The sequence below is a fragment of the Halictus rubicundus genome, chromosome 1 (assembly GCF_050948215.1).
Source record: "Halictus rubicundus isolate RS-2024b chromosome 1, iyHalRubi1_principal, whole genome shotgun sequence".
NCBI lineage: Eukaryota > Metazoa > Arthropoda > Insecta > Hymenoptera > Halictidae > Halictus > Halictus rubicundus.
Window position 1 is genome coordinate 15,375,286 of NC_135149.1, and position 18,551 is coordinate 15,393,836.

The 18,551-nt window shown below is 38.8% G+C and overlaps 1 protein-coding gene across 1 annotated transcript; it reads right to left on the reverse strand.

Annotated features, from left to right (window-relative positions):
* Positions 1 to 6,895: 6,895 nt before the first annotated feature.
* Positions 6,896 to 16,951, reverse strand: Nachrbeta1 (nicotinic acetylcholine receptor beta1). Its single transcript, XM_076788659.1, has 5 exons — positions 16,071 to 16,951; positions 15,841 to 15,977; positions 15,030 to 15,184; positions 13,589 to 14,633; positions 6,896 to 13,080 (listed from the first exon to the last, which is right to left on the reverse strand). Exons 1-5 carry the CDS (start codon positions 16,126 to 16,128, stop codon positions 12,916 to 12,918), a joined length of 1,560 nt encoding a protein of 519 aa, XP_076644774.1. The 5' UTR covers positions 16,129 to 16,951; the 3' UTR covers positions 6,896 to 12,915.
* Positions 16,952 to 18,551: the final 1,600 nt, after the last annotated feature.

Genomic DNA, 18,551 nt, shown 5'->3' on the forward strand with positions numbered 1-18,551 from the left:
GGCTTCGGATAAGTGTCCATTCAAGGTCCGCAATGAAAGTCCCTAGTGAACACAATCCTGAGAGCTGTTAATTCGATCTTTTGTACTATGTGTTCACTTGAGAGTTGTTAGGGAACGAGCATGAGTTGGAGAGTTTTCATTGGAAGTCGCTAGCGAATATAAACCCGAGAATAACCAATTTGATGGTTCGTGCTATAAAACATAATAATGTCCGACGAAGCAGTGCTTCAGATTTCTATCAGCTAAACAGCGTGTTTATTTGGGACTTTTGCGAAAAGTCGCTAGCGACTATCTAATAGTTTATGCTACGTGCTCGTTTATGTTGAGCGTTTTGCGGGAAACTTTTAACGAACGCAGGTTGGAGAGCAAACACACAAGCTACGTGTTCACTTGAGAGTCTCGTTGGGAAGTTCTGACGAACATAAATTTCAGAGCAGCATTTCGGACGGTTAGGTTAGAGGATTTATCTCTTGACAGTATAGTGAATTCTCGATATATGTCAACGACACGGGTCTTGCCAGCGCCGTGTATCGTTCAGGAGCTTTGCGGTTCCTCACGGGGTATACTCCACGGTAGTGGGGATAATTCCGCAACGTTTATCATCCAGGCCTTGGCGACATATACAGAGAAATTACTGTATTCGGTAACGAACCTACCATAGACTTTAGAGCTGCTCTTCAATGTGTCGAATAAATGTCGCGTCTCAAGTTGACGTACACAAGAGAGTTTCTTTTGAATTCTCACGCGGATACGTAATTGAGTGCTGTCAGTCGCGAACGTGAGAATTTGCAATCAAACCTAATCTCAGGAGTAAAACTCGCGGAAATTCCGTATGGACACGTAGACGGTGTAACACACGTTGACTCGCGTTTCCGGGATACGTCGCGTCGATTATCCGTGACATTGATTAATCCTTTGTCGTAAGCGACACTCGCGCTAACAAGACGGGGAATATTTGGAAACGAAACGATGTCTTGCGAGACACTGCCGTGGATTTTCAAGGCAATGCGAACTCTGAATTAGAATAAACGATTAGCGGACACGCAACGTTCAAGTGCCAAATTTTTAGCGATCTTAGAAACGTAATTTATCGAGCCCGAGACCGAACAGACGCTTAATTAGTGGACGAAAGGGATAGCTGGCCCTTGAAACGCGCAGAGCTGGCTCTTTGCAACGTGGAATCAGTTTTCGCGGTTTCTTTATCAGTTGTACAGCCGGTTTTGCGTTGGAAAAGTTCCTCTTTATTTCATGCAAATTTCTTTTCAAAATGCCCAGTAAACTTGTCAAAGGAACTGGATGTAGTCTTATTATTTTCACTCGAAATTGACATTGTTTACGACCTTCTAATAATAGGAGTATTACTAAAAATAATAACTGTTTTAAGGGGGTATTTTAATGTGACAGACGTTTCTAGACTTTCTTGTATACTCTTTAAGAGCTCAGTAAGAATTATTTACATAAATTTTATTCTTTCGTGCTACTCGTTTTTTGGGGAGGGGGTGATTACTAGACTGCGGGTTTTATCCATTTATAGCAAAAAAATCAACTTGCGCATTTGAAGAAAATTTAAACTCACTTACAACTTGATTTATCAATTTTTTAAAACACGCTTTTGAAGATATTTCTGGCAGACAGATTAGTCTTTCCGTTGTTACTGAACATTTTATTGACTGCATTTAATGGTCAGAAATTGACTAGTTGAACGAAGGTTTTAATAGTCTGGGTCAGAATAGACCCGGACTCCACCGTCGAAGGGCGAAGCAAATTGGACGGAGGAAAAGATGATTCACCAGTCTTTTTTCTTTTGTGCATTACACGTTCGCAATGCATGAACGCAATTCAGAGGGAAAAGTCGAATCCAGTAAAACGCGCAGAACTGACTCGAGAAAAAGCCTGGTCTCCGCCGTTAAGGGGTCAAGGGTGGCTCGCGACGACTGAAAAACGAATGATTTATACATTAAACGAAGCCGATAATGTGATTCGTCCTAAGAATTAAGGCGGTCGATGAACGCGTACGGTCGATTTGACGCGAGTAGACGTTGTGATAGTTGCGTATCGTTTTCGTGCGCGAGTCGCGGTTTGCAGGTCGCAGGACGCGGGCTGCAATCGATTCGATCCGAAGGGTTTCCGTGCGGTTGCCAATTAAACGTTCTCTATTTTCCGATATTTTTGTAGGGGGATGAGAAATATTGACGGTAGTTCGTTATTTCGGTTTGGTTTTCGTTCGATGTCTCGACGCGGCGCGAGGACAAAGGGCCGCGGGAACTTGCGGAACTACATACAGGGCGTTCGACTACAGGTGGGAGAGAATTTAAGTGGTGGTTCTCCAAGACAATATGAGACGAAAACAAGCAATAAAAAAATTGCGATTTCGGCTTCATTTCTTAGTTATTAACAATTAAAAATCCGCCTAAAATGCGGCAACCCGATCAACAGAGGTATACGTTGCTCGCGACAGTCACGTATCAAAGGGGGTCCTCGCTCGCACTCAATGGTTAGGCTTTGACATCACACACTTTAGCCAACAATTAGGCTAGCTAGCTAGAACGAGCCAATCGGACACGCCGAATTCTTTCCAAGTGACTTCTTACGAGGCGCGCGGAGTATCTGTCACTAGATACGTGACTGTTGCGCGCCTCTATGAGGCACGCAACGTGCACCTCTGTTGGCCAGGTTGCCGCATTTTAGGCGGATTTTTAATTGTTAATAACTAAGAAATGAAGCCGAAATCGAAATTTTTTACTCTTCATTTTCGTCTTACATTATCATGATGAACCTTCTTTTGAATTTGCTCCCACCTGTAGTCGAACACCCTGATATATATATACATATATATATATATATATAAACATATATTTTAACAATTTGCAACAATTCTTCCGCTGCAGAACGGGGAAGGTCGAAGCAGCGGATTTTCGAGGAAGAGTCGCTCTCGCGACTGTTTACGTAACTTTTGCGTCGTCGAACCAACGCGGTCCCATCGCGATGTGATCGGCACGCAGGGGATCGGTTTCGGGTCCTCGTTGGCGAATAGACGGCTTGTCGAAGAATTTCGCGAAATGTGTCCTTGTGGCAAGCAATACGAAGAAACATTTTCGAAAATTTGAATATGTATTACGAGAAAACATTCACCGAATAATCCCTTTCAACGGATACTTGTTATTACACTTCGCAGTATACCGAGAGTGTTTCTACTTTTACCGTAGGCTATTTTGTCATTAAGAAATATTCTCGAATTCACAAGGTACGGGCGATGTAACAGGAAATTAGGCGAAACCACTTTAATCACGTGGTATTCATTTTTTCGTCGCGGAAACGTCGGAGAACCCGAATCCGCGAGATGAGAAATATTGTATCGTACGAAATCCTCTTAGAAAATAAATTCTTTCGTCGAGAGTTTCCTGTTAGAATTTACCGCTTCTTTGCGAGCCTTCATTTCGACATGCTCGACACGAAAATCGCAACACTTCATTGACTTTATTCGATATTTGTATTTTAAAACATTGAAGACGGTGACATCCGAAAAGTGTTTGAACACTGAATTTCTGATTCCCGAGAGATCGCCGATGTTTGTGCGAACAAATGACAACGTACGTCGTCTCATTCGAAGGAGTGAATAAATTGTCTAGAGAAAGTCGTAGATCAGATTGCAAAGGGGAAGATTCGATCTTCAACAATTCGTGGTGGGATTCAGTCTCGAGAAAAATGTGCTAATGTTTAAATTTGTAACATATTCGACCAGATAAGTGTCTTCTATTGTCGTGTTCATTTTTTATTTTTCACGAAATTATCAGAATTTCTCGCGAATGGGAACTTCAGTGTTGAAACACGTGGTGGATCCGCTGTGCATAAAAGCTTGAATTCAGGATGGTACTAAGCTCAATGAATGTTTCGCGGAAGAAACGAGTGAGGAATGAATAGAAATATATAAATTCGTTCGTGTAAGGAAGAAATGAGAATTTAGGATAGACTTTTGCAATACGTGTTAGTAGAGATTAGAGTGATAAAAACGGTTGATTTTTCTTGTAATTGTGAGGAGAGGATTTCGAGGGTTCCTCAAACGTCTCTTGTCACAGCTAGAATGTTTAAGAGTGATATATATTATAAGACTGCGGAGCTTCGCGCGTTCATAGCAAGTGCAGTAGAACCTCGTTCGTTGCGACCTCGTTTTTTGCTCGGGATCCCCGTTCGTTGCGCCGCTGTCGATCCCCGCCACGATCCGTCAGACGTTCTGGAACTCGTGGTGGGGAGCTGCCGGTCGCTTGCATAGAAGCAAATGGAAGAGTCGACGCTACGGAATCACTATTGATCACCTCTTTCGTTGCACGCAATTCCCGGCCCCGTTTCGTGCAACGAGCGAGGTTCTACTGTAAACATTTTCAGAGAATTAAACGATGGAGAATACAACAGAATCAAAAGGCTGTATGATTTCAATTTACCCAACCACTTCTGACGAGAGATCGACCTATCGGCGTATGTACATAATCTTCAGCGCCGAAATTCCGCAGTCGAATTCGATTGATTTACCCTTCGAGAATAAACGTTCTAGCCAGGCGATACGAATTATTTTCCCGCGGAGATCATGTTACGGGGGAGTCTTCTCCTTCAGTGTCGAGCTTCATTGGGATCCCCCGATTATAAATGAAACTTTCGGTGTTTTTTTTTTCTTTTACGAGCGTGCGAAGCCATCGAGTAACTTCAATTGCCCTCCGGGGACATGGAGCCGAAGATTCTCGTCGAATCGTTGCCGGGGTTTGTAAATTGCGAGAGGAATTTCTCGAGGTGTAAAAATAATAGTAAGGATAATAAAAAAAAAAACATAAAAAGGACAACGTGTCACAGCCAACCGAATTTAAAATGGGGATTTTTACTGATACGCGTTCGTATGTAACAGCGTGAGAAAAAAGAGAAAAACAAGAACGAGAGAACAATCGAATTGAATAACTTCCGACTGCTAACTCTGATTCCCTTCGTTTCAAGGAGCAGAATCCATTCGAGAATACTCTTTGTCACAATAGTTGCCACGAAACAATTCACCGGGGAAAATCTTACTCGGTTTTTTTCTTTGCGCGCGCGAAACGAGATCCCTCGGAGGATCTACAGATCGAAAAACAGTGGCGAAACACGATGGGGGAAGTAAAAACTGGTCCGCGCTGGGTTTATCAATGCTATAGTAATCATATTGAGAAGGAACGCGGAAACGAGCCAGACGACACCTAAAATTCGAATGTAAAAGATCGAAAAAGGAACGAAACTATTAAACGTGTACCGCTAAACATAATCTATACATATTTAAAAACTATTGAACGCTAACGTCATTATTCGTAATGCCACACCAAGAGGGGAATAAATAAACTAAACTAAATGAATGAATAATCGATTAACCGAATACTAAAGCTAGCCTGTAACCGATAGTTACGTAGTCATAACTTCGAGCAGTATAACATAGGGGTGATTCAGAGGTAGTGTATTAGAGATTAGGGTCGCAATCGAGATCATTTTCTCTCCGAGCTCTAATAAAAGGAAGCTAAATAACTGATTATCACAGAATAACCTATCGAACTTAACGAAGCCAAGTATGCGAAAGTGTGGATACGTTGCGAGCTAAGACGGTGTGTGTGTACAGCGGAAAGGTACTCGGATCACGAGCACGAGGAGATTTTGCGACAATGAGACCGATCGGAAATAACAAATTTGCACGAATCTCTTTCTTCTCTACCTAATGCATTTTCTTCCCCGCTATATTTTAACGAACAACTGTCTCTTGTTGTCCACCGTTACACCAGACGTCGAAGTCGTTAACAAACTAAATAATCCCGTGCGGTAACTGAAGAGTATACTGAAAAATTCCGAGTGATAGCATGAGAGAGAGAGAGAAAGAGAGAGAGAGAGAAAGAGAAAAAGATAGGGAGAGCGAGGGCGTGAGAGAAAGGGAGAATGAAAGTGTGACGAGTGAGAGCAAGAAAGTGTGCGAGAGAGAGAGAGAGAGAAAAGAGAAATAAAATATTTGCGTAACCTTGCAAATTATAGAGAAAAATAACAAAAACTGAAGGAAAAAAATAAAATATTGAAAAAGATACTCCCTTTTCCGTAGACCCTGGTGGGACGATGCAATTGAACTGACTCACCCTCGATCTCACTTGATTTTTAATTATGCCTCGACAACAGCCTGGCCTGATATTAGTAAATTCATATTGAAGAATGTTAAATAAGGTAATAATAATAATTATAATAATAATAATAATAATACTAATAATAATGATATATAAATATATATATAATAATATTAAGAGTAAGAATAATAATAAATTTGTTATATTTCTACGCTGGGCTCTTTTTCGAGGCAGAAACGTTGATCGATATGAAAATCCCTGTTAACTGGTGAGCACATAATCGCCGCATTGTAATATTATTAACATTATTACGTTATTATGAAATTGTTGAAATAAATGAAATGAAAATAAACGTCTTCCATTTCCTCCTTTCTCTTCACTTTCATTACCGATCATGCTCATGTTTGGTAAGACTATCATTTTGCGAGCTTGTGTTACCAACCACACAACTTTGATTCTTTGCTTATGCCAATCTCTTATCTTTAGCAATTGAAACGATTTGCGTTGATTCATATAGTCAATATACGATACGATTGTTTTTCTTTTAAAATAGCAAAGTATCACATTTAACATTAAACATTGAACATTAAACATTGATGTTCTCTCTGAACAGCATTTAAAAATTAAATATTTTATGTCTAATCAGAAGACTGCGGATCGGATGCGTTTGTGACTAAATTGACAAAGGCATTTCAAAGATTTACGAACATTGTATTATTTCCACTTACATTTTGCATAAAAATCTGCAGTCTGCTCGTTAAGAACAAATACAAACATTTAGTCTTTTAGCAATAATTATATGTAGCATTTTAAACGTAACACACACTGGAACGTCTACAAACATGTTCAATATAAAAAGTAAGTTAAAGTGAAATGTGTATAAGTATTGATACGCTCATAAATAATGATCGTTATGACGTGGAGCAGACGATTTTCTTTTATTTGTGGATTGTCTACACGCTTGAAGATGGATCATGGGAAAGGTTCGAATTGCGAAATCAAGGTGAGTACTTACTTCATTTAATAATCTTTATTTCCGTTGCAAAAAGAACTACCTACCGATCTATCTTAAAATTATGCCTACCAATGAAAAATCGATATCTTGCATGAATATATTCGCGGCGTTTCTCATGCATATAGTAGAGTACAAATTTCCGGCTCAACAATATTTCTTTCCCTCGTATATATTTTTTTTTCTTTTTTATACATACACAACGTAAAGATAAATTAATGTACATTCGCTGACACGATCATCTTTTTCTCTAGTAGACAAGAGGTTTAACTATGATTCAGAAAAGAGGGTGGCTTACATATCTGAAAATGTTCGTTGGAAGTACCATTGGAGACGAAAGATTTCATATCAAGCGCGTAACGCATTCAGCCATTTTGTTCGAAAGAATTTCCGAAAATTAATGAATTTTCTCGCCTACGGAAAACGATCTCCATGCTAGGTGAAGAGTAAACCGATAACGAAAGAAACGTTCGACGCACACACACGTACAAAATGAATGAACAAACGAATTACTTTTCTGGCACCTTGAATATATAATTCAGCACAATTTATTGTCTACATAAAACTATTTCAACACACTTCTTACTATTCTAACAATTTATATTTATGTTTATTATAACATTCTTTAATAAAATTTCAGAAATATTGTTCTCCGTTGTTAATAAAAGAAAAAAAAAGAAACAATTCAATGAAATTGCACGAACCTGCTGACGTACTTAGCGAGCGATGACAGTCGCTCATAAATGTTGATGTTCGATTTCAACGGTGCAGAATTCACGGAATTTGTTTATTTCGAACAGAAGAAACGAGCAAAAATTGTTCACGGGCTAGTGCTGTTCACGCTTTGTCGACGATGCACTTTTGTGCGATGAACTTCAACACGTTCCACGCTGATTGTTGCAACGCTACTAGAATAATTCGATTTGTTTTAGTTCCAACGTTCATCCCGAGCAATTACCATTACCGCTGTAAAATGGAACAACGTTTCGGCAATTGCATGTGAAAATCAATAAGAAAATTTTTACACAAATCATTCTACGGGTAAACATTACTCCGGTTTGCAAAGAAGAACTCGTTAAAATTCTCATCGATTCGAAATAATAATTTTCAAGTGAGAAACATATTTCGTCTAACAATAATCGATCGAACAACCGCTTAAATATACCTCTAAATCTCATGCTTATTTTTTCTTTTCACGCGAATATAAAATAACATTAACCCCAGAATTCTAATATTTTTTATGGCCGCATTTATTATCGTTAGTTGTAACAATTATAAATGTATATATCCATAATAGTTATTACACTTTTTAAAATCTAATTAACCGTTATTATATTTGACATCGATGCCAAGGAGAAGTTTAAAATACGTAGTCAACGTAAAAATACATTAGTATTCTAGGGTTAATTGAAGATGTCAGTGACTGGAGAACTTTCCTGTTGTGAAATTTATACTGAACAATTAGCCTCCGTTATTTTCCTGGTGGAAATGCTCGCACGACAACTGTTAAGGAATATCTAAACCATTGTTGGAAATCATTGAATTTCTATACAGGGTGTTCGACTACAGGTGGAGTAATTTTCTCTCACCTGTAATTGATCACCCTGTAGAAGAATTTTTCATTATTTTTCAATATTGTTTCCAGAATTTGCATAACCCTAGGACTCCTGGAGTTCTAGGCCTATGCCGGAGTCATTTCTGACCCACGCCGATATTTCATTACACTTTTCCTTCGATATAAGGCGATGGCTCCGGACCGGCTTTCGTCGTATTTCGTATGAAGAAATAGAAGTGGGGAGACAACGATTTTCTTATTTCGAAACAAACAGCGTCGTCTTATATCGGAATAAAATTGTACATCGGTCGCTCGAGCTTATCCTCACCGCGAAGGGGCACCAATGACTCCGACATAGCGTACGGAGGGTTAAATGAGAACTGATCTTGTTGACTGGAACAAATACTCTGTACGAATCTAATTACTCATTTTCATACAAACTTCGGAATTTTGTAATCATTCTTTAAAATCTCAACAAAAAACGAGGTAAAAAATTGCATAGTTAGACTGCGGATTTCATGCGTTTGTCACTAAAATGCAAAATCGTAAAATTAAAGCAATTCATTATTATGAACAAAATTATAAAGTACGAGAGAAACTGTTCTGCTCCCTCTACTTGCAACCGATGCAGAAAAATGTTAATTTTGCATAAGGATCTGCAGTCTATCCATAGAACTTCGTGCACTCTATATTAAAGAATATGGTTCTGCGTGATCGTTCAGATGATTTTCATTCGCGCGGCATAACGACTGACACTTTCAATCGCGCTTGAGCTGTAAGATGCGCGTAAAATCGTGTCGTCGTGATTATCATACACAATCATTCGTTCGCATTCTCGAGTGAACAACGCTATAAAATATATAGAAGTAAAATGTATAGAAATGAATAAGCATCGCCTAAGTTACTCCACTCTTGGGGGACTAAATTCTAGTTATTGTATCTTGTTCCAGGAAGACACGTGTCGCTCTATCAAGGAGTGTAATTCGTCGCTCTGATCCGAGCTATGCTTGTTCTCTTTCTCTCTTTTTCTCTCTTTCTCTTTCTCTCTCTCTCTCTCTCTCTCTCTCTCTCTCTTTCTCGTGTACGATAATTATATGCACGTCGTTTTCGCGACACAGGACAACGAATCGCAAAAGGTTTCGATGAGTCTCATGAAAAACTATTGATATCGAATCCGATAGTTTCAAGCTTTCCCTTTAATCCTCGTGCCAGAATTTCCGTTCGCGTCGACGACATTACAATTGAACGTTCGTGAATTGTCCGTGGTTCGTCGTACGGACTCGGTCGGGATTCTCGGGTTTTACAATTTATATATGTTTCTCGAGTATAAAATTATCAAAACGACATGCAATTACGTTTCTCTTTTTTTTTTTTGTTTGTTTGTTTTCGGAATGATTCCTTCGAGTACGTGTACGGAAATGAATACCTCGGCGGTTCTTTTTGTTGTTTTTCTTTCTTTTTTGGAAAATTTGCCACGTTCTCTCTCGACCGACGGTGGAGATTCCCGTGACAGCGAAATGAAATTCTTTTCTCCGTTCCCTTTTTTTCCTGTTTCGTTTCGTAGTATATACAATATAACATCACTCGTAACAACGGGAATGACTCACGAGGCACAACTGTAGGCAATCGGTACGAAAAAATCAACGATCTTTAACGAGCAACCATAAACATTCTTTGCAAGTGGAGCAAACGTTCTATTAGAGAAAACATGACCGTTTAACAATGCGCGGTTATGCATGTATGTGTGAATATGATATTTTCCGTATATTGATATACGATACATTTGTTTTTTTTTTCTTTACCTTTATCTTTACCTTTTATCATTTCATTTGTAACGATTAAGAACGCAGGGCCGTGACAATTGTACTTCTAATGTGCGTTTTCGTATCAGCGAATCTTCCACGAAATTTTCGTTACAATTTCTCTCCGTCGGATAAAATGGGAAAGCGTAAAGAAGCGACACTAATTTTTAGAAAGAAAAAAAAAACAGAAAAAATGAAACACTAACAAACTTTTGGGACAGAAGGATCTTAAAATCGATGTTATTTGATAAACTTAGAGTCAAGGATTATCTTATTGTAACGCTCGGTCAGGCGCAATTGGAAAAGAGAATTTTCAAAAAGAGCAAACATTCAAGCAATGTAATTTATGTGTATTTTTATATCAAAATGAAAATTTATGAAACGAATAAAAAGATGTTTAATTTATAGCTACGCATTTGTTCGAACAATTGCGTCTGATCGAAAGTTAAAATATAATTCAGTGCATGTAAAATAAAATTTATCTAATAATTTGAAACATTGCACTCCTGAAAACGATATAATAATAGACTGCGGATCTTTATGCAGAATAACATTTTTCCGAGTTGATTGTAAGGAGTAGAAGATGCATGAACATGCATTTTTTCTTTCAATACTTTTAATAAGTCGAAATTAATAGAACAATACTTTTAGATTCTTCCAATGTCCTTACACGTTATTCGTTTTTCTCTTAAATGCATAAAATCCGCCGTCCAATAATGAAACTTGTAAACGACGTAACCATATTTTCATTTTCAACCCTCATACACTCCTCCAAAGTAATTGGAGAAAAGATTCTCTAGTAATATTAATCCATTTGTGTTTTACTCGTAACATGGTATTTCAATCGAATATTTCAAACAATGGCACAATCGTAGACAAATACAGTGATTTCTCTATATACGTCGGCAAGGCCTGAATGATAACCGTCGCGGAATTATCCCTACTACCGCGGGGTATATCCCATAAGGGGCCACGAAGCTCGAGAGGCCTCAGGTATGTCTCCTGGACGATATACGACGCTGACCTGTGTTGTTGACATATATCGAGAACTCACCGTAAAAAGTTGTAAAGTATTTAAAGTATGAAATAGGAAAAATAAAGCATGAACGAGGGATAATAGATTGAAATAATTTACTGGAAAGAGAGTGCGACATTGTTTCTTTCTTAGTTCTTACTTATGTCGTCATGCCTGTTGTGAAATGCTTCGAAGTGAAATTGCCTTAAAATTATTTCGTTATTGTCTAAACGAAACTGTCAGGTTATAACGAAGCTTCCAATGTTCGCGAAACCAATCCCGACGAAATAGCAAAACAGTAGAAAAATCGGAAAGCATTGGCCAGTCGGCGAATGGATTTCATCACGGCTCCCCGACGTTACTACAGGATCATAAACCTGTCCCATGTTGGATTATAATAATGGCGACGGTAGTTCGCACGATTAATATCAAAATTATTTGATATCTACGTCACTATGTTTATCCGGTTCCCGATATTACCCAAGTTACTCATCTAGAACAGGCGATCAATGGACATTGATTTTAACGGTGACTTCCTAAGTGATTCATTTTTTTTCTTTTTTTTCTGTCTTTTTCATTGGATTTAATCCGCAATCCGTGTCAGCATGCTTACGACAAAAGGTTCCGAAGGAAGACAATTAATCGTGGTGAGCAGCCCCATGATTAATTCTGACAATATAAGACATCGTCGGCCAAAGACTACCATACTTCTTTGACGATCGACGATCAAGTAAAACGTCTTTGTTACTTTGTAGAAATAATCGGATTACGAAAATCGTTCACGTTCCAAAAATCATGAATTTTGTGGAAAACTTGGATCGTCACGCAACGAAACGGAATTCAAATGGATTCGATATTATTAGCAGTACTCTAACGCTTAGTTTAATTTAATTTAAGTGGTACGTCACTATGCAACGAGTGCCATTGAGCTTTGTTTTTCTCGACGAATTCATAAGTTGCGATCCTTTAACGTCGATAGTCGTTCACGAGTATAAAACGAAGAAACGATCGATTGTTTACAAATGATCGACGTTGAATGCTGAGCGCTTTTTTTGACAACTTTCATGACGTTATCGACTCGCAAAAGAAGTTATACGTGTGTTAGACGGAAGAAGAAGACGGTAATCGTAATCGTAAGGAACGAAGTATAATCGATGTTTGATCGAAGCCGCGTTTCACGATCATCATAAATGGCCTCATAAATTTCGCAATCATTGGGAGAAATTGTGAAAGAATATCTGGAATATTTCATCGGACAGTTCGATGTCAACTGAACCGAGTTCTCGACTGAATCGTAAATCAGTTTGTGTACAACTGTAAGAAAAGGTAATTCGACCGGATTCAGATCGTGATGATGTTTCAGAAAAAATGATTGCGAGGGTGGCACGCAATTTATAATTTGCTAAGTTCCGTGGAAATTATTTTCCACGATAGATCTCTATAATATGATCCTGGTCCACGTACTCGAATATATGCGGCGCGTCCATCAGGATCCCGATGGTTCCCGCGGTTGTTACGATGAAGAAGATGTACAACTGTAGTCGGTCAATTACCATCGCTACGTACTTCCAATCCTCTCTTGTCTGCAAACAGTAAGCAAATTATAGCTGAACAATGTTTACCACACCCAGTTTACAAGATACAGTAACGTTGTAATTCTTAAAACGAAATGTCACGCATATGGTAGAACTTCGATTATCCGAACATAGTGAAACATTACTGATTTCTACAATGAATCAGGTAATCGTGGCTACACTGAGCTATCAATTGAGCAAATGTCACAAATATATTGGCATAAGTTTCTCAAAAGAGTAATTTAAACAAGAATGAAAAGTGATTACCAGAAACAATTTTCGATTGAAGTAATTACACAAGGTTTTCAAAGAGCTCGTGTTAAATATTAGAAGAAAATTACTCTAACTGTTCTCAAAATGTATAGAGTGTTATATCCAGTGGAAAATGTAATGACTTGTGTTTCCTTAAAGATATGTACAAATAAATTTGGTTTAAACATTTACAGACTCTGTACGATTTTTAAATGCATCGACGCTCTCTACTTATCCCTCTCCCGCCTCACAAACGACGCCTTACCTGTATATACAAATCCTCATTTCTCAAGTGTTCAGCAATAAATTCGACAGCCTCGGTAGCTTTGCTAGCTTCTGGGCTGAGTAGCACCGAATCCGAGCTTTCGGATCCCCTTCTGTCAGCCAAACCCTCTCCTCCAGCAGCGCTCGAACCGCTGGTAGTATGCAGAACCTTTCTGTTAATCTTACAGTTCGGATGATGAAGATTGGACAACTCCATGACTTCCATCTTCGACTTGGCCAACGAGCCTGGCAGATGTTTCGGTAACTCTGTCGGGCTTCCTGAATATGTAGAAGTTGGCAATGTCACGTTCGGTATCTCCATCATCCACCTGAGCCTGGTCTTCTTCGGTCTTCTCATCAGCAGCATGGTCGGCAGGTACTTAAGGAAGATCTTTCTGATCAACTGCGGCATTCTGTGTGTCCGGGGTCCACGGAAGTTCCAGTTGATGATAATAACGGTCACCAGAATACTGACGGTGTTCATGATGAAGGTGAATAGGAGATACTTGGCGATCAATGGTAGCACGAGCGACGTCGGTGGTAGGATTTTGCTGACCAGCAACAAAAACACGACCAACGATAGCAGAATACTGATTCCCAGCGTGACTTTCTCGCCAGCTTCCGCGGGAAGATAGAAGACCAGCACGCAGAGGAAAGAGATCAGAACAGTCGGAAGGATCAAGTTCACCGTGTAGAATAAAGTCTTGCGTCTGATGATAATGTAGAAGGTGATGTCCGTCTCTGTTGGAAATTCGCCCACGTAGGTGTTCAAGTACGCCGGCACGCTAATGATGTCCCAAGTGCCACTTTTCCAGTAATCAGACAGGTCCACGAAATCCTTGTTGTTGTAGAGGGCCAGTGAGACTTGGTCGCCGTTGAAAGTCCAAGATCCGAATTTCATGATGCAGGTCTGCTGATCGAACGGGAAATACGTGACGTCGATAGTGCACGAGCTCTGGTAAATCGCTGGAGGCACCCAGAGAACGTCGCCAGTCGGATAAATTAGAACGTTGCTTTTGTAGCGCACTTCGTAGTTGCCGTCCGCGCTGAAAATAGGTCAACGCATTCAATTATTTGGGCGAGGCTTCCAGTTCAAACTTTTTCAGAGCGGAGTCAATAAAATTTACATGTGACCAAGTTGAACAGAGGAAGGTGTATTCGGACGCAGTTGTATTCTGTTGACTAATGCAATTTTAATGCATCAGTCTTGTTCAGAGTAAAAATTGTCTGCGTTGGTTGCACGATACAACAACCGAAATATAGCCACAAACAAGCCAGAAAACAAATAACATTTTTAAATTCTTCAAAAAGATTTTTAGGATTTGTCTTTTTTTTTTGTTTTGCATTTGATCGACTGATTCTTGTCGCAAACGCTTCTTGATAAACGCATAATTTATAAATAATTACAGTAATTGTTAATTGGAAGATTTTGAAGTACGTACTTGTTAAATAACACAATATCGGGTTTCCATACTTTGTCGGGCGGCAACCTGAGTACTCCGATACCGCCATAGTCAGCTTCCTGCCATCGCAATTGATAATCCGTCCAGACGAATCTCAGCCACACGTTCGACTTCATAATTTGATTTTTTTCATTCTAGAAATTAATTAACGTTGCTATGTATTAAAGATGGATGTGTGATGCTTCAAAAAATAAAAAAAAGTGTTGATTTTTAATAAACTGTATCTTTCAGCTAAAATTTTCTTGTGAAATAGACTATAACTTTTTTTTACAAATAATTTCGACTAATAATAATATATTAGAAAATATAGCTTATCTACAGTTCCATCATATTACAAATGATAAGCAGATGTTTCGATTGCATTATTAAAATTAGAATAGCCAGACATCCACTCATAAATGCTTTCCTATTTCCGTATAAGTACGAAAACGTTCGTATATAGTACATATTTCGTTATGCAAAATATTTTAGTTATGCAAAATTCACGACAGAGTACTGTGACACAGAAACGGAGCAAACGAAATGCAGCACAAAACAACGCAACAATTTTTGCATCTATTATTATTGCGAATATGCATGAGCGAGCTGACGCGCCCATGCACGCCTTGGAAGAGTGGTGAGACAACATAACGAATAATTTAAACAATTCGGAAGAGTTCAGAATTTAATTCGACGAGAGGCAATGCTAAAAAATAGTACTGAATCAAACACAGAACGGTCGAGAAATAGAATTATTTTCGGCGAGAAAATCTTTGGAAGGTGGAGGCAGATAATCATAATGAAATCTCACCACGTTGATCAGCTGCACGAAAGCCAGGCCAAAGTTCACGTGCACCTTCTCCGTCATATTCTGAACTGGCCTGATAAGTTTGTTGTATCCTCTGAACAGATCTCGGACCAACCTCTCCTCATCTTCGGAGCACAGACCTGAGAAACGATTGACGATTAATAGATGAAACAAATCGCGAACAACGCCCGAAACGTTCCACCGATTGCGACAATCGTTCGGCGATCGCTTACCGATGCAAAAAGCCGCGGATATCAGGAGAAGACGCGCGAGCCGCGAACAAAAATGCATTTTGGGCAGGTTTTAGGTGTCCCACCCGCAAACACCCTTACTCCACGGCCACCGCCGTGGATCAATATGAGTACGCAGACGTTGGCCAATAAGCGCATTTCCTTACTTGCCATCCGATCCGCCGGCACACACCCTGCCCCATTCTCACGAAATAAATTAGCAACTCTTTCCAGACATCACCCTACGCGAAGCACACACACCAATTTCTTCTTCCGTTTTGTCTTTTCGCTTGTCGATTTTGTCGAACAACACTCGGTGCAATTGGTCGAGTAGATTGCAGTTCTTGAAATGCGTGGCTCCGATGCGTTTTGGAGTTCGATGTTGAGGGGGTGACTGGGCAGGGTCCCTCACGGGGGATGCAAGCTTCGGATGCGCATGCTCCTTGTTCCCCGAGGTTATTTGTGCACTGCTTTATCAAGAGATTTGGACAAATTAGGGTTGATAAATTACACTGTCCAACACCAAATTTATTTTGCAATACCTGTTGTGTGATTCTTATAGACTTTGTCATTCTAAAACCAAATCCGAAAGCAGAATTGCTCTGTCACGCAACGTTTTCGAAAAGTATTGGTTTTTGTAAAAGTGCCTGATTTTGATTTTAAAAAAATGACGTGTTACGCAAAAGCTAAACATGCGAGAAAGTTCAGGTTTGAGTCAAAAGATAGAGGGGACTCTCCTCTACATATGCATATAGCTAATTATATTTTTATGTACTTCCTAACAGTTGTAAATGGTTGTTAAAGTTTGAAAAGGAGCCGGCGCGGATACTTTATACGCTCTATTTTTGTATTTACGTGAAAAATCCTTTATCTAGGAGGAATTTACTATACAGGAATGCATTCTACAGATATTTCTGGTAAAGAAACCATTCACGCAAAGTATTTGGTTCCATTAGTATAAGAGCAAGTTAAGAAAATATTCATTGTTAGCTTGTGCGCGATCGAGCGTTTCGCGCCAGACGGCCATTGCAGCCTTTTCTCGATTCGCCAGGGCCGTCGCTATGCGTACTCGACGTTGGTACCACTCAAAATATGTCTTTGCTTACTATGCTTAATTACATACATTTTTTTTTTTTGTCTTTTTGGGTGCCAATCATTACATAAAATTATAAAAATACGAGTTATATTCACATTTCACTGTGGAAATACTTAATAAAGAAAATTAAATACAAAAACTAACTTATTTCTGGTGGAAACAAAAAAAATGTTTCCGCCTTGCTTGACGCTTGTACATGGTATCCCGATTTTCAATAATAAGTGCCCAACAGTAATCAGCAAGCATCACACATAAGTCTTTTCCTTGGTAACGTTTTTCCATCTTATCTTTTTTCGTCATTTTTTATCAAAATCGTGCATGTTTACAAAAACAAATATTTTTCGAAGACGTCGCGTGATAGAGCAATTCTGCTTTCGGATTTAGTTTTAGAATGACAAAGTCTATAAGAATTACCCAACAGGTATTGCACGAAATAAGTTTTATTTTGTTGGACAGTGTTATTATTCCTGTAGTTATTAAGACGGAGTCCCAAAAAACTCTTAAGAAGCATATGATTTTATATTTATTTTAGTTGGAGAAACTATTTTAGATGTATTTTATTTCAAATTTATTTATTTTGCACCAAAATGCCAATAAAAAGATGTATTTGATATTTTGTTCTGAGACCTTTGATACAGTAATAAGACCGAGTATGTTTACTAGTCATAACGTTTTGGAAGTGCAAACTGTACTAGTTTTCTCTAAAACTCTGTGAAATGATCATGCGTTAAAAGTTACTCTGTACCACGGGTATTGTTACCCACTTTTACTATAAAATTAGATGATAAGATAGCCAAGCGGGTGCTCGACAACATCGTTGGCAAAAGAAATTGTTATAATCATTAAACAAGTAGATATAATAAATTTATTAATTGCATTTAATCGATATAATTATGCTTGGTAATATTCTCGTGTTGAAAGTTATATTGCATCTCGAGTTCTATTAGCTATTTTTACTAAAAGATTAGATGGCAAATGGAATTGTTATAACCAGAAATAATAGTCAAATAAAAATAGCCAATAACAAAATAGCCAGAAATGATAAATTTCGGGCCAGGGACAACCAGGGACCACCAGGGATTCCGGGCACATCGGATGGATTATGGGTAGTGTCGCCAAATCAAGACTTGTTCCCCCACTCTAATTTCGCGTTCTACCGCGCTGTTCGCAGCCCGGTCACGTGACGCGTTTCGTCTATCGTGCATACTTCTTCGTCATAGTCTGAACTGGTTGAAAGAGTTTCCTAATTATTATATCCACTAAACAGATCTTGAACTAACATTTCATGTTCGAAAAAGGAAGCTGAGAAATAATGATGATTAATTATGAAACGAACCATCAACAAAACCAGAATTGTTCCAATGATTGCTTACAGATGTAAACAACCA

Excerpts from the sequence above, each read along its gene's own strand:
- Nachrbeta1 (XM_076788659.1), bottom strand. The coding sequence starts at position 16,128 with ATGCATTTTTGTTCGCGGCTCGCGCGTCTTCTCCTGATATCCGCGGCT. Across the intron at positions 15,978-16,070 it reads ATCCGCGGCTTTTTGCATCG|GTCTGTGCTCCGAAGATGAG; the intron begins GTAAGCGATCGC and ends ATCGTTTCTCAG. Across the intron at positions 15,185-15,840 it reads TCGTGCAGCTGATCAACGTG|AATGAAAAAAATCAAATTAT; the intron begins GTGAGATTTCAT and ends ATTAATTTCTAG.